The sequence below is a fragment of the Lytechinus variegatus genome, chromosome 7, assembly GCF_018143015.1.
Source record: "Lytechinus variegatus isolate NC3 chromosome 7, Lvar_3.0, whole genome shotgun sequence".
Lineage (NCBI taxonomy): Eukaryota > Metazoa > Echinodermata > Echinoidea > Temnopleuroida > Toxopneustidae > Lytechinus > Lytechinus variegatus.
The window spans coordinates 10,943,632-10,960,876 of NC_054746.1; the positions used below are offsets into that span (position 1 = coordinate 10,943,632).

Sequence of the window (17,245 nt, forward strand, 5' to 3'; positions counted from 1 at the left end):
TTGACATATACATACATTACATGTATGTCATTGAATTATTCACTATTTTTCTTTTAATAAAGTGATGGTGTAATTGTTTTCCTGTTATCTAATCATAATTAGCTGCATGCCTCAATGTGGAGCACTAATAGCTTGTTAATGCAATACCTCACATCCCCCTTTTAAAAAAAACTAATACAAAATCAAATCATTTTAATCTGTTGTTTGTCTAACAGTGTCTCTATTGGAATGAATAAATGTTCGTCAAAATTTATATTCCAAATCCCAATATTTTTGTTATAGTAAATATAATCAATAATAATAATGGTATTTAATAATAGTAATAATAAGACTTGTATAGCACACTCTCCACTTCAAGTAGATGCTCAAGGCACAACAGAGCATTAGAGAGAGAGAGAAAACAAAATAATACAGGTTTGAATTTTAACAATGAAAACAATGAATCAATGCCTGTCAAAAAGCACTCTTATACAGGTCTTATACACAGTTAATGATTAAGCCTTATGTAGTTGTGAATTGAAACTTATGTTATAAACACCTTCAAATATAGAGTGTTGTGCCTGAAATCAGAAAAAGTCAAGCATGTTGAATTGTTCAATTAATGGCATAAAAATATTGCACACGTCTATGTACCCATATTCACTTTGTCTGTATTTTCTGTAAATACTTGTTATGAAACGATTACTAAAAAGGCCTCACAATTGTATTGGCATAACACCTAGTATCCTATTATAAATTTCAGTATGCTATATACTCCTATGTTGATCAATGTATATTTTGAAACGATTAATAAAAATGCCTCACAATTGTGTTGGCATAACACCTAGTATCCTATTATAAATTTCAGTGTGCTATATACTCCTATGTTGATCAATGTATATTTACCTTGAAGTGTTTTTATTTCTACAACCAGCTATCAATAATTTGCTATATTTGAATGATATATATTGTTTGAGGTACTGACAAAATGAAATCTGAATGTTCAGTACTCTTAATACTAAACTATCTACCAATTATAGAAAATATTTTGCACAATTGTTGTCATTATATACCCTAAAGTGGGCATCTTTTTTTACATTTAAGGCTTTTATTTTTTAATACAATAATTAAGATTTATATAGGTAAACTTTGAACAGGTTTGGAGGCCTATCAAACACCATAGCTTTCACTGTTTTGAAGAAAATTTTGATCTATATCTTAAAAGAAATTATTACTTTAAGTCATTTGTTCTGATTCTAACATAACCTTCATCATGAAATACTCATATAAAAAACATCATTTCTGGTGTTGGCATTTTAATGTTCTTAGTCATAGTTTTCTTTGGTTCATTTTGTTTCTCCATTTTGCCTTGTAACTATTTTGTTAACGGTTCTGGATTCTTTACTGTGCTGTTTTCTATATTTAGAATGCCTTTACAGGGATGTGCCCATGATAGTGATGTGATACAAGTATATTATAATGTATATTAATATGTATCATTGATTTGCTACAATTAATAAAGAAAGCATTGTATATTATAATATGTATTGGGCCTGCTTCATAAAGATACATGTAGCTTAAATGTTGTTAGCATGGAAACCTTGACTTTGATGGACTTTGATTGGCTGCTGCGCCCAAGAAAGTAGGAGAAAAATCACAGTATCATGTCATGTTTTTATTGTTATATTTCCATGTACAGCGACACATTACCGCATGGTGATCAACCCCCACCTCTACCACCAAAGGTGAGTGATACTCATTTGACAAGTATAATGAGCTCCCCCCCCAAAAAAAGGGCCATACATGTTCCAAAAAATGTCGAAATTTGAAAATGAAAATCTTATTTTGATATAAAATAATAAGTATATTATTATATTTCATTTATTTTTCCTTTTCTTTTTTTTTTTGATGGTAGAACAACTTTTCTCTTTTTTTTTTTTTGGGGGGGGGGCTTGAGTGCCCCCAAGCACCCCATGGCCCCATCTGTATTTGATACAGGTACGTTATAAACCCAACGACAGGTGCCTTTATCGGTCAATGTACATCTGTTCATATGATATATCCTGTTAAGGATGAGGCATGAAACCTATATGATACCCAATCTGTTATGTTTTATTTAAGAAATTCATATCATAAAGATATGGTAAATATTAGTATTATACATTGGGCATAAAATGATGGTGCACATAAAATGACTTATCCTGAAAAGTTTGTGGCAAGCAGTTTTCACTCAAATAAATTCACAGAAATAGATACATTTTGTGGAAAGGCATATGTTTCAAAAGAGTTTTGTCATAATGGGGGAAAGGAAATGCAGAGTTTATTTTGCTGATCCACAATTTATAATACTGGATATGATTAAATCTTCATGGCAGGTTGCATTTTGCGTCTTTTTAAAGTTCACCATTCAATTCCCAAACACATATATTCAAATATTTCAAAATATTCATGTTAAATGACCAATACAAGCTCCACCTGTTGCAGTAATACTTATACCATAAAAACTATAGTCGAAAAAAAATTCAAGCTACCACAAGTATTCTAATTTGCATTGAATGCATGAAAAAAATGATAGAATAAAAGTAATCAGATTTTTTTTTTGTAAAAGTTTAATACATAATGACCGAGGTGAAAATGTCTATTCATTAAAATATAGGCTTTTATAATTCATGTATTGAAATAACGTTATAAAAATAATCTGAGTCATTTGCTGTGATTAGTTTTGTACAACATGGCCTTGGTGTAAAGGTCTATTCATCAAAATTTAGGCTTTCATAATTTCTAATCAGCAAAATTGTCTTCCACTATGTCTACCGTGCAGCAAAAGTCAGTGAAATTCTCAGTATCATCCAACGGAACTGCATCCAACGCATCAACGAGAGAAAGTGGGCCTCCGTCGTTACCCCCAACCAAGCCGAACAGACCTGCGCCGAAGATGATGAACGGAAGAGCACCCACAACGGAAGGGGAGAACACGGAGGATATCGACAACAAACCGCCCATCGTACCACCGAGGAGGATACGAAATGAATTCCTGGAGCCACCGCCCCAGCAAGCTAGCAACGGGCTTCCCCCAACACCCAAAGTCACTGTGAGTAACCAGAATTCTTTCTTCTACTAAAGGGGAGGTCGGTTGTGTAAGATACAGAGTTACTCATGATACATACAAATGATCGTTGATTGTTGGGAGATGGTGTAAAATAAAGATGAGCTTAATATTAATAATTAATTGTAACATATCATTTACCTCTATAAGCTTTCAGTTACACTTAATCAAAAAATTAATTGTACTCCTTCTGTTACAGGGTACTGAAAGTTAGTCAGGCAGAGCAAAGAATACATGAGAGAAAAGGATGATCCAAAATATCCCTTGTAAATTTCAAGCGTCCCTTTGAATTGCTACTGAGTACAATATAAAATCTCATTACGTTCGACTTAAACAGATAAACAGAAGAAGGCAAAATAGGAAACTAAACTGGGATGTTATAAAAAAGAAAACTTGTGTTTTGCTTTCAGGGGTTTTATGACAACTTTATTGTGTATTTGATATGAATCACAACATGATGGCCAACTTATGGCCTTGCTGAAATCACATTGTAGATTAGCCCCATTCATATTAGTTTCAATTCAGACCAATTGACACGATATCAATCAGGGAAGTAAAATATTAATGATGTCGTTATTTGTTTTCCTTTAATACTTGTGGTTGTATTTATCTTCAGATGGGAGCTTGTTTCTCCAAGGTTTTCAATGAGTGTCCACTAGTTATACATTGTTCAGCAAGTTGGGTTCACCCAGAAACAAGAGGTATGTAAACAGTAAATGAGATTTTATTTTATATGAATTAATTATGCTAATTTATGCATAAATCATACTCCTTCTTTCACTAAATAAAGCTCCTAGAATGCTAATTTTTGGTAAAAATATTCTTTGTAGCATTCTTAACAATTGCAATTGAAAAAAAATTCGGTTGGAAAATCAATTTCTTATGTATTTTATTGTTTTATGAATTTCTTATGTATTTCCTGGTTTTTCAACCTTTTGTTTTTCTTTGTTTTTTTCACCATATTTATTGCACAACCTTTTTGAAGCATAATTATGCTAAAATCAATTGATTTCAGCTGTTTTAAGTAAAAAATAATCATATCTTTATGAATAAGATGAGAAAACTCAATTTGCATTGACTTTGTACACAAAATCACGTTTTGGAACAATTTTGGAACAATGCACAATTTGCAGGAGAAGGATTGTCATTATAATATAAGAAAATTGCTTGAAAAAAAATGAGAAAAAAATGCAGCAGAATGGTTGTATTTCTTATTTCAAAACAAAAATCGTCTAAAAAAATGGTGATTAGGAGGATGCTGATGACAGTGACAAATGTCCACAATGTTCAGTCATTTCATTCATGCTTTTTTTCTTTTTATTGTGTTCCAGATCAGTACATAATATTTGGTTGTGATGAGGGCATCTATATGTTTAACCTCACGCAAATTCATGAAGGTGCTATGGACCAGGTGAGTTCTTGTTTCATTCATTAATATTTTCTTTTAAAAAAAAAGAGTTAAGAGATGCTAGGTCCCTGTTTCACAAAACTATGTGAGTAACACCTGACTTTTTGAACGACTGGTAACCCTTGCTTGTGCTCATTACATATCATGATGTAGCTGACTGAGCACTAAAAGAACATGAACCAGTTATGCATATTAGTTGTAACTTTACAAACAGTTCTCCAAAACACCATTTTGTCCCGTTATTGACATAATGTCAATAACAAATTTTCTCTCAGCAAGATAAATGGTAGGATTTCTGTTAGATCAGGGCCCTGTCATGCAAAGAATTATGATTGATCCAATCAATTGCATCGATTGACTTACCTCTATGGAAATCCATCAGTGTCATAATTTTTTCTGTAGGAAATTTGCACAATGTCCATTGTAAGCAAAGAGAAGCACAGTGAATTTTCAAGAAAACAATGAATGCATGAATATACATTATACATGTAGTTATAAAATATTTTGAACAAACCTGAATAATACATGTTGACATTGCTGGCCGTCCATAGTTGCGATTGATCGGATCATCGTAACTCTTTGTAAGATGGGGCCCTGGTAGTATTCTAGTAACTTGCCATTGATAATATTCTTCAATAAAACATGCATTATGATAGAGTAAGGAATAAGAAAGTTAGAAAGGAAATTGTGTATAAAGTATGGAGTTGAAGATAAAAGAGGAAGATACCAAATTATGAGGAAACTGTTGAGAGGGGTTGAAATATGGGACAGAGCAGTGGATTTGTTAAAGCAAAATATGGAAATGATTCAGAAACTTTACTGATTTATCAATTATTGAATGTATCTAATGAAAATTGATTGTTAGATGTAAGAATATATACCCATAATTTCATTTTAGAAGTGATGAATGAATAGTAATGTGTGTCTAGATGATACGGTAGCCAGCTTAATAATTACATTATTAATATTTTGGCTTTTTTGTTTGTTTTGATGCAGATGTTTCCTCGGAAAACAACATGGTTATATATCATAAACAATATCATGATGTCATTATCAGGTGAGTTGTAAAAATATAAGGTGAAGTAATCAGAATTTGTTAATCAGATGCCATGTTGTCCAGATTGTTAATGGAGGCATGCATTTTTGTGACCGTTGGCCTTTATGTGTGTGGACTTTGGTTCCTAATTTGAATTTCTTTTATCAAGTATTTTTTAACATCTAGAGAGCAATAAAGATATTAATGATACTACTAATAATAGTAATATTCAATTTATATATATAGTTCTTAATACAGCAGAATGACCTCTCTATAAAGCAGATTACAAATATATCACTACTCTGGTCATTGGATCCTGGTTAGCCTGCACAATCTCCACTCCCTTTGGAGCATTCCAAGAAGAATTTCCAAACTGATTTATTTACTTCAATAACTCCATACATCTACTTGATTTGCTAGTTCAGCCCTCTGGACTGCCATACCCGAATAGAACTCCCAAGGATTTAAAAAGCGCGAGCGCGCCCTCTCCCGTTCAGGCTTACTACCCATGATCACCGCGCAATTAGCGTCCATCTTCCTCTTTTGCTTTCGGCAAGCCACCTGTCAAGACGTGCTCAGATAAGTCTCCTAAGAGCTCAAATCTTTTTGAGCTTTGGTATATTATTTTCGCTTATCTGTGGTGCATTCTCCCTTTTAATTTCAATCTTTCCATTTGTGTGTAAGATTGTGTTCAGAATTTACACTTGGCGTGACTTTTTAGACGTGTTTTTGGTGACACTTAAATTGTTTTTCTAACGTTTGAGTTCTCGTCGCGCCGCATCGCTAGCGCGTTCGCGAGGCACCGGGATTGGCCTGCCTACGTGGCAGCAAGCCTTCACCACCTGTCATGGTTATTGTTCTTCACGTTCAAAGCGTGGTGGCTTTTGGTGCCGTTTTTGAATTAATTTCTAGACAGCCTCTACACTTTGTTGTCGAGGGTGTTATTGTTATTTCTTTTTGCAGGTTGGGATCTTCAACTCTGTTCCTTCCTTGCTTTCTGGAATTGATTTATTAAGATTTTCGATTGATTATTGATTGATTAATTCTTCAATTCTCTTTCCTTTCTGTTCTGAATAAATTTCTTAATTGATATTTTATTCACAGGCGGATCTTAAAGCTCAATTCGTTTTTCCTTCTGTTCTGAATAAATTTCTTGATTGATATTTTATTCACAGGCGGATCTTAAAGCTCAATTCCTTTTTCCTTCTGTTCTGAATAAATTTCTTGATTGATATTTTATTCACAGGCGCATCCTAAAGCTCAATTCCTTTTCCTTTCTGTTCTGAATAAAATTCTTGATTAATATTTTATTCACAGACGCTTCGGGGATTGTTTAATTCGGCTTACGCAATTATACCTGATGATTGTTTGGTTATTCAATCCCCCCTAAAAAAAAAAAAAAAAAAAAATTTTTGTTCTTTACAGGTGGGGTCTCCTTCCTGTTAGAATTTTTTTTTTGACCTGTCCCGGAATTGTTTTCTTCGTTCAATTCCCTCTTCCCTCCTAGTCTTATATATTTTTTTTTTATTTCGACAGGCGGGCTCTACGATTCCCTTTGAGGATTTACTGTGTCGTTCTTCCTCTTGGAATCGTTACTAGAGACGTTCCTCCTTCCTCCTGTTCTGAATTTCTTTACCTTTCCACAGGAGGTTACTTTTTTTCCTCTTGGAAATTATCGTAAAATTTCTCTTATCTGGAATTATTTGTCTCTCAATCCCTTTTCTTCCTGCTCTGAAATGCTTGTTTTTGTGTTTCTTCGCAGGTGGAAAGTTCGTTCTCTTCTGAACTTGCATTCAATTTTGAATTTTTGTTTCGAATTTTTCCTTCGGGCACAAAAAAGAGAATATAGTAGGGGAACCTTGTAGGAGTTTCTTTTTTCAAAGTCTCCGACCTCCTTTTTATTTTCTTACAGGCAGATACCTAAACTATTCTTAGTTTTTTTCTTCCTCCCTACCCCTCCCCTCTTGTTTTGTTCTGTTTGCTCAAACAAACTCCTTTTAGGAGGAGGGAAAGACCACTCCGGTCTCCACCTTTAATCTACGAGATCTTTGTAAAAAAAAGAAAAAGAAAAATTCTTGTTTTTCCTTTTTCAGGGTAGAGAGAGGTATCTTTGAATGGGACTAACACAGCCCCAGAGGACCTGGTGCCCTCCACGGGGACCGTCCCGATTGCAAGTTACAGAAGTCGGCCGCCTCCAGGCGAGCAGGAAGGACGCCGCGGTGAGCGCCCAGCGGCGGTGAGTATGAGGGTGCGTCGATCAGCATTCCGAATTTGCGGTCGGATGCTAAGAGAAGGAAGGCCGAGACTGTGGTGCCACGGTCTCGGACAAAGGAAAAAGTGGTAGCCAAGGCTTCCAAGCCTAAACTAGGTCCTGCCGCCGCAGCACCCATAGGGCTATGCGACCCACCGGCTACCGGGTCACCAGAAGTCCGGAGGGAGAGTGCGGTTCTCTCCCCCCGGCACAGGTCAGGATCTCTGCCGTATAAGTCGTCCTCTGTTGACAGCATCGGGAGAGATCGCCCAGCCCCTGACCGCGAGAGGCGTCACACAGACTGTAACCACAATCTGATCGTGACCACAATCTGACCCCGTCAGATTCGGGTGAAGTTTCGTTGTTGGCGGCCGCCCTGCCAGGGGCGGCAAATCGTAAGAGATCACCCGTGCCTCTTGTGCCTTCTTCTGCTCCGGCCACGCCGGCGGAGCCCGCAAAATAAGAAGAAGAAGAAGAGGTCGAAGGAGAGGTCGGCCAGCCCTGTTGCCATGGGCATTCCTCCTTCAGACCCTCTTATCGGTGGCCAGATGTTACAGTCATACATGTTATGCTGCTATATTCTGCTACCGCGAGAGGCGTCACACATCGGGCTGTGACCACAATCTGACCCCGTCAGATTCGGGTGAATTTTCATTGTCGGCGGCCGCCCTGCCAGGGGCGGCAAATCGTAAGAAATCACCCGTGCCTCTCATGCCTTCTTCTGCCCCGGCCACGCCGGCGGAGCCCGCAGAAAGAGAAGAAGAAGAAGAGGTCGAAGGAGAGGTTGGCCAGCCCTGCTGCCATGGGCGTTCCTCCTTCAGACCCTTGTGTCGGTGGTCAGATGTTACAGCTATTCATGCTGCTACATTCTGCTACCGCGAGAGGCGTCACACATCAGACTGTGACCACAATCTGACCCCGTCAGATTCGGGTGAAGTTTCGTTGTTGACGGCCGCCCTGCCAGGGGCGGCAAATCGTAAGAAATCACCCGTGCCTCTTGTGCCTTCTTCTGCCCCGGCCACACCGGCGGAGGCCGCGAAGAAGAAGAGGTCGAAGGTGAGGTCGGCCAGCCCTGTTGCCATGGGCGTCCCTCCTTCAGACCCTTGTGTCGGTGGTCAGATGTTACAGCTATTCATGCTGCTACATTCTGCTTTCGAGTAGTGCGGGTTCACCCCACCCTCGACGTCTACTCACCCCGCTGATGCCCCTGAGCATCAAGCGAGACAAGTGGGCAATAACCACCAGACACCCGGGAAATCCTCGAGCGATTCTGTTAAATCGCCAGCCAGTGCACCGACTAACCGGGTGCCCCAAGATCGCGTGTGCTTTCCAGCATTTTCGTCGATCTCAGAGCACGTGTCCCAGCCGACACGCGGGGCCACCCCGGCGCTTACTGGACAACCCCCCGGTTCAGTCCATAGAGCGAGACTCCCTTTACGAGGACAACACCTATCCCGCGGTCGACTTTTCAGTAAGCGCTCAGGCGCTGCTTGACAAGTATCTACCTCACATCTACCCTCCGAGTGGGGGTATTGATGAAGCAAGGGAGTCCATATTTTCTCGCCCCGCCTCTTCAGGCGCTCCGAGCTCAATCGGCCGAATTGGGGGTCTCGGAGAGTGACGGGGTCGCTCTAGACGAGGCGGCTCCTACGACGAGGAAGCCGCCAGCTCCGTGGGTGTAAACCCACCCCCGCTCTGCTGCTGCCCGGAAGCGCCAGGCTCCGGCGCCGCCGTCTCGAAATTTTCAAGCCTCTCGAGGCTAGCGAGAAGGCAGAGGCAGGGGGGGGGGGCGATTATTATGCAGGTTCTCCCGAATTCGCCCTCTACGTCAAGCTCACATACGGCGACGACTCCTTCAGCGGTAACTCTCTCCATTCTTCCCCCTAAGCGGGCCCGTAGATTGGAGGTATGAATCTCTTACATACCGCATGCCGCACTTCTCTCGTGAGAATGTTTGGCTGCTTTGAGAGGACAACCTATCACGTCCGCGGACCGTCCGCCCAGGCGACGGGACCGTCGCTTTTCTGGCCTGAACCTCACTTTCTATTCGAAAGTAAGGGTGCCCTGTCTTACTTAGCTCCTACCCTTGCAACGCCAGAGTCAGGGCTAGTACAGACATCCGTTCTCCAGCGATCGCCGCTGAAGAGAGGGCGACTCTGATATGAGCACCATCACCGCTCAGCGGTATGTCTCACTATCTCATAGCTCTCCGAGCTTATGAGTATGTATATCGGATCTGAATGTCACGGCGATTAAAAGTTCTCCTGTGCTTAATAATCGCTATGCCTTCACCACCCGGTGCATTATGGTTATGTTAACCTATTTGTCTCGTATTCGGGCGGCTCGTACGAACCCTGCCCGAGCTGCCATCACCGGTCGTCCCCCCGGACACCGCCGGCAGCACCCGCACCGAATACGTGGAAGGAATCAGCTTTTCATATGCTAGATATCCCTCCTGTTGACATTCACAGCTGTTCCCCGAGTCTTTCCCGGTTGGGTAAACATCATCTCGGAGGAAAGTAACCGCCGTACATCTCATGAGATTGTTGGCTATGTACGCGCGTTCAAACTTGTTTAAAGCCCCAGGATTCTCTGTCGGCATTCTATGCCTACTTTCTGGGCACACCCACCGTACCGGGTCGGCGAGTTCACACCAAACTGTACACCGCCAGACCATCGGTCGAGCTCTAACTGTCTATCTTATAGACTGCCCTCTATATGGGTCAATCTTGCGGGCGTCTCCGCCGCTCCCTCCTTGTGCGGAGTGGTCTACGGTGGATGTCTTTACCGTGCCCGTTAGTCGAATCGGCTTCTTTCTTAGAAATTTTTTCACGGCACACTCGAGTCGCCCCGCATGCTGCTTTCATCCTCCTTCCATGCAAGGCATGTGGCCAGGGTCACCGCACGACCGAGGATGATGTAACAGTGGATGGATGTATGCTTATGCCTTCCTAACCACGATCACTACGACCCGCCTTCTCTCGGGCCGACTGTGGATGAGCCTCTCCATGTAAGTGATTTACTTCACTGGAGTTCTTCTTTTAGAAATTTAGATTCTCATCCCCCGCTGCTTAGGGCGTCATTTTTGCCGCCCCCCGCAGCTTTTTGGAGCTCCTTATCTTACCGATATCGGACTGTTCCACGCTGCCGCAACCGGCGCCGGCGGTGCTCGCTCTTACGATCACCTGAGAAACAGGCCTTGTGACTGTTTTCATAAACAACTGGTTCTCACCGCAGACTGATGGAAATTTTGTGATTACTTCCTCAAGTCTCCTTCGCTTGTTTCTTCAAGCGAGGACTTCGACACTCTTAGCCAGTTTCCGTCCCTAACTTGATAGGACAGGGCCGTTGCTACCTCATTCGATTCCGTTGGGAATGTAACGGTTGAGGTATCATATCTGGCGATGTCTGTTCGTTTAGAGCATCTCTTGATGGTCGTTTACACGTAATATCGTGACAGATTTTTTTTCGCCAGCTCCCTCTGGCGTACACTTGCTGCTGCTAGGGATTCCCCCGCCCAGCGGTCAGCCATCGCAGCCTAGCCTCACGGGCTCTCTCGGCGATGGTGGCTTGAGCCAAGCCACCTCTTCCACCGCGGGCACTGCACCCTCAGATGGGTGCTTCAATCAGTATGGGAGAAAGGGGATCCTGAGTTCTCTCTCGATCACTCGGTCTAACACACTTTTGTCGTGATGTGTACCGCGCTGTATCCCTGACACGCCCGGTTGAGCTGTTTTGACCAGACTGCTCTATTCTACATAGGCAACATGTCCGCGGCATTCCTTTTTAACAGGATGGCACTCAGTCGCTTTCTCGACCCTTGTCTGCCTTACGAGTGGTTTTCTTCCTAAATCCCTACTCTCCGTCGTTCCTGGTCCCCTTCGGACCGCTAGTAACTTTTTACCACAGCTCTCTATCAGAATTCTGCAGATTTCTGCCCTCACGCATTTGAGACAGATATCGAATTCTGGGCGCTTTCTCCCACGCGGAGGCTTCCCCTACAGAAATTTCCAAGCTTGCGGGAAGCGTGCGACTAGCTTGCGCAAGCTTGCGGCATGCTAGTAACTAGCATGCGGTTAGCTTAATAAGCGTGTGATATGCGTGCAGAGTAATAGTTAAGCGATCTTTTAGCGAGCAGGGACTGTTCGCTAGCATGCACTCGCTTATTAAGCGAGTGCCCTGCTAGTCGCATGCTAGTTACTAGCAAGCGGCACGCTTAAATTTCGGTAGGGGTTCTGAGATATCTCGCCTTCTCAGACTGGTCGATTGATCACTTACTGAGCCTTAAAAGCTTCAGTTTTCCGATCACGATTCTTGTTGAAATTTTCAACAAATTTCGATTCTTACGCTCTAGTCAGCAGGTGATGTTGTTCTCCTGACACTAGGCCGAGGGCCCATGATACTTAGTATTCCTGAGTATACAGGGCATTCCTCTCGAGGACATTTTTGAGGGCCGCCTTTTGGCGCTCAACTAACTCCTTCACTTCTTTCTACTTGAAGGACATTCCGTCCAGCGAGGCGAGATTTGCTGCTTCGGCGCTTAAAGCAGCTGCGGCTTTTTCCCCCTCTCCCTAAATTTCGTTGTTTTTGTTTTTTTCTTTTAAATTTTCTTAGGCTTACAATTGAAAACATGCCTCCCTACGGTTTGAGTCCGTGCTGGTCTAGCAAATCAAGTAGATGTATGGAGTTATTGAAGTAAATCATGAAAATACTTACCTGATTTTCTTATTTACGAGATAACTCATACATCTACTTGATACCCTCCCACCGACCCTCCGCCTTGCGTAGCAACATGTTTCAACGTATGGGCTTGCGAAAGGTGAGGAAGATGGACGCTAATTGCGCGGTGATCATGGGTAGTAAGCCTGAACGGGAGAGGGCGCGCTCGCGCTTTTTAAATCCTTGGGAGTTCTATTCGGGTATGGCAGTCCAGAGGGCTGAACTAGCAAATCAAGTAGATGTATGAGTTATCTCGTAAATAAGAAAATCAGGTAAGTATTTTCATGGTTAGGCATACTTTGCAGGATTTGGCATCGTACCCATTTAACACCCGGATGGAGAGTGACAAAGTGTGGAAGGATGTCTTGCCAAAGGACACCAGGCCGCGGTGGAGTTTGAACATCCGACTCTCTGGTTACAATGCGAGAGTCCGAATCACTACACCACAACACTTCCACAACTTTTAACTTGCCCCTGACAACATGCGCCATGAAAAGTGGCCCTTATCTCTTAACCCTTCTTGATCGTACTTTTCTGCTGCAGGCAAGAACCCCAGTATCTACCAACACAACCTGGTTGCGCTGGTGGACAAGAACCCCCATAGGTTTCACATGCCAAGCAGGTTTGGTGAGAAGCTGCAGAGAATACCAGACAAACTAGTACCTAGGAAGTTTGCACTAAGTCACAAAGTACCTGACACAAAAGGCTGTACAAAGTGTTGTGTTGGTAAGTCCAGAGTCTCCGTAATTGGAAAAAAAGTCAGATTTAGGGAGATTTGATAAGATTATTCTTAGTTCATACCAATAAATACATGCTAAACCAATGTACTACATTTTGTGGTGAAGTTTGGCCCCATTTTCCTTTTTCTTTGGAAAAAATGGTAATATCCTAACTGTCCCGTTGACTGTGAGGGAAAATATATTTGCTAAATGTCGAGGCTTTGATTTTATGATGTTAGCAGTTAGAGGTTTTATCAGTCTTTAGTTCATTTTCATATTATGATTAGAACATGTATCTATTAAAAGTTGTATTCAAGATATATTTGGTAAATGTCAAGACTTTGATTTTATGATGTAGTCTTTAGTTCATTTTCATATTATGAATAGAACATATCTCTATTGAAAGTTGTATTCAAGATAAGACCTTTGACCCCACCACCCTCATAGACACACATGTGGTATTACCGAAGGATCATATGTACCTATCTCAACATAATTGACAGGTCATACATTTTTTTAGGTAGCGAAATCGATTTATAAAACAGGTATATGATAATCATTTTGTTTGACATGAAAGTGGTATGTGGTGACCAGTAAAAAAACAGTGAAAGTGATACTTGGTAACTTGTTAAATGTTTATGTTCTTCCTTCTTTTCACCCCTCCTCTTCTCTCTCTCTCTTTATTTGTCTCTCTCTGTCTCTCAATTTATGTATATCTGCTTCCTGTATACAGTGAGGAATCCATACAATAGTCATAAGTACTTATGTGGAGCTCTACCTACAGGTGTGGTATTACTCCAGTGGTATGAACCTATGAACAAATTCTTACAAGTCAAGGTGGGTACTGTCCTTCATATGATCAAGTTAAATAAAAAAAAAAAAAGCCTGTTGCATAATGTATAATTTAGAGAAGTCCCATTTAAAGAAAAATAAACTGCTGAAGTAGTCAAATATCAGTAATGACACTGCCCAAGTTTCTGAAAAGTTTTATAAATAACTTTAGTTGACATTTATGACTACATTCTTACACGTTTAAAAGAAAAAAATTGTTATAATTAATAAATAGATAAAATAGGATTTGTATAGCGCACGTATCCACCTTGCTAGGTGCTCAAGGCGCTCCTATATTACCCCGGCTAAGCCTGTCTACCGATTCTGGTGTGCACAGCTATTTAGGAATTACTTCCTGCTGGTACCCATTTACCTCACCTGGGTCGATGCAGCACAGTGTGGATAAATTTCTTGCTGAAGGAAAACACACCATGGCTAAGATCCGAACCCACTGCCCTCTGTACAAAAGGCAAGAGTCAGAACCACTAGAACCATGACGCACCCACAACCATACTGACTCCATGCAGCTTTGCTATTGGCTAAAATTATTTTGTTTAATCATTTCATTAATAAATAACTACTTGTCAAAAAGTATTACAAATGATTTAAACAATGTTGAGTAGTAATGTTGTGAAGTTCTTTGTACCTAACTGACTAAGTGCTGTATAGGATTAAATCATTTTATTATTGAATAATTTTATTTAGGTGTTTGAATGTCCACTGCCTCCAGAGATCAAGGTCTTTGAAATGCTCATCAAACCAGATGCTGAATTTCCTATTGTGTGTGTTGGGGTAGCAAGAGGGTAAGTAGGTCAAATACACCATAACGGTAATTCCACAGAAAAATCTACATTTTTGTATGTCCAACCCTCATTTTACTACAATCTTGCCTCACTTCATGAGCTGCCCAATTCATGATCATTTGAGAGTATGCAAAACTTCATACGAAACAGAAAAAAATATTTTCAGGAACAACTCTCATATAGCGAAATAGACACACATATTTTATGGAATCGCACATATCTAGTGGTTGGGTGGTGGGAGTAGTATTCTGATTGATTGATTGTTATGATCTTTCACATAAAGGTTAAAGAGAGCAATTGTAAGAACTGCAAAAGTAAGAATTGGTGCAGTTACTTAACCCTAAAAAGACTGGGGGGGGGGCTGATTCAGCCCCCCCCCTTGACATTTTCCGCGCGAAATTTTTTGACCGTGTCGCTCGCTGACTTTTTACTTTCAAGTCTTGCGCAACTTTTGAGACCAAAATTGTGACCCCCGGGTACGCGGTTCCGAAATTACATAACATTTTGTAAGTGCATGCAGACCCAAAATTACTCAAAAACGTGAATCCAATGCAAATAGTGTTTTTAGCCAAAATCATAAATGTATCATTATTTTTCCTTTTACTGCTTAAAATCAATTGATTTTATCTTTTTTATGGTCAAAATAAAGTCCCCAACAAATTCCATTGAAAAAACAATAAAAAACAAAAAGTCGAAAAAACAAAGAAATACATAAGAAATTTAGAATACATAAGAAAATAAATGTGATGTTTGAATTTTTTAAAAATAAATTTGATCAGATGCATATCTAGAGTATGTGAAACAAAAATTAGCATTTCAGGGGCATTATTTTATTAATTAGAGCAAACTTATGATTTTACGCATAAATTTGCATAATTAATGAGACGAGATTTTTTGCAGAATTTGATGTTACACTCTTGTAGATAATGCCATGGGTAAGGCGTGTGCCAATTTTCGTCGCGATCGCGCGATCGATGGCCGAGATCATAAGGGGGGGCTGAATCAGCCCCCCCAGTCTTCTTAGGTGTCGAAATAGCCCAGTCTATTTAGGGTTAAGGGTATTATCCGATATCTGGGGATCATTTCATCAAACAATTTATCACTGACCTGTTATAAGCTACCGAAATCCTTTCATCTGAATGGATCAGAGCGAATTTGTCAGTCTAAATCACTGACTGTATGCTTTGTGAAACACTCCCCTGTTATTTTCCAAACAATTTGTCATTCTCACAATTGTCTTTTCAGGGTGGACAGGTCGCACCTGACGTTCGATGTGGTGAACCTGAACTCAACAAGCAGCTGGTTCGTGGAGCACCCTCCGACAGAGAAGCTCCTCGACGTCGTCTGCGTGTCCCAGATCGAGCGAGACACGGTCCTGGTCTGCTTCGACAGTGAGCATGCATCGGCCAAGCTCCGCGGTAGCATACACTCCTTCGGCAGCAGACCTATGCACTCAGACACTGCTGCCATTTTCCTCGCAAACATTCATGCCATTATCATTTATGATTTTTGCATGATATTATTTCTGCATAAGGTTCCATTGGAGACTCCTTTCCATATCTTGATACCTTATCATGTAAAGTGTCTATATGCATCTCTTTCAATTCTCCTCCTAGTTTGAACATCTTTGAAATTTTGTTATTCAAAAATTTAATTCTTTTGGATTTTTTCTAAAAAAAGTGGAAAATATGCTTACAAAGATATAAGTAGATGATGATGATGATTTTTACATGAATTTGAAAGCTTTAGCTTGTACAGGAAATATACAAAAAGAAGGGGGTAGTGAAATTAATCAACAGTCTTTAGTCTAGTCCATCCCCTGAAAATTAATGCTGCAAAAATTCAATTATTGTGAATTTGGAAAAAAAATTCTCATGACTGCGAAATTAGTGTTTCACACTTCCAGTTTCTTTATCAAAATGACCAGAATTTATCTCATTATAAATCTTGAGTATGATTTTTTTTATGTGGAGACACACGAGTCCTTGCTTTTGCTATTGGAATAGAATCTTGAAAATAAAACTTTCTCTTCTAATGAGTGTAGGCCATGCTACATGACTGAGGAAAGGGTTCTCCGATGTGTATATAACTGTAAATGCTGATGCCATCCTTTCCCACCTCCCTGCATGGGACCAACACCCTGGCCCAAGACCATTATATAATACATCTACCATGCATGTTTTATTTAATCCAAAATTCATCATTCTGTATATTATATCCCACACACCGACTAACCCATTTAGCCTGTTACCGTCCTCATAGCACGGGAGTGTTTCATGAAAGGACTTGTCACACATTTTATTAAGTCCTGTTTTATCGGACAGTTACCGTAGTAACAGTACTTCTCAGCCAATCAGAATCGAGGAAAGATATCAGATCTGACAACTCTTTGA

General features: G+C 40.5%; 1 protein-coding gene across 8 annotated transcripts in view; it reads left to right on the top strand.

Annotated features, from left to right (window-relative positions):
- LOC121418429 (mitogen-activated protein kinase kinase kinase kinase 5-like) overlaps positions 1 to 17,245 on the top strand; it is a 93,551-nt gene that overhangs the window by 64,994 nt on the left and 11,312 nt on the right. For 6 of the 8 annotated variants that reach the window (XM_041612283.1, XM_041612286.1, XM_041612290.1 and 3 more), the window contains 9 exons: positions 1,679 to 1,724; positions 2,801 to 3,070; positions 3,702 to 3,786; positions 4,417 to 4,496; positions 5,490 to 5,550; positions 13,043 to 13,225; positions 13,952 to 14,055; positions 14,755 to 14,852; positions 16,098 to 16,270. In XM_041612283.1, the coding sequence (XP_041468217.1) occupies positions 1,679 to 1,724; positions 2,801 to 3,070; positions 3,702 to 3,786; positions 4,417 to 4,496; positions 5,490 to 5,550; positions 13,043 to 13,225; positions 13,952 to 14,055; positions 14,755 to 14,852; positions 16,098 to 16,270 (1,100 nt within the window). The remainder of the gene's footprint in view (positions 1 to 1,678; positions 1,725 to 2,800; positions 3,071 to 3,701; positions 3,787 to 4,416; positions 4,497 to 5,489; positions 5,551 to 13,042; positions 13,226 to 13,951; positions 14,056 to 14,754; positions 14,853 to 16,097; positions 16,271 to 17,245) is intronic. The other 2 variants (XM_041612284.1, XM_041612285.1) reach the window with 1 other exon arrangement.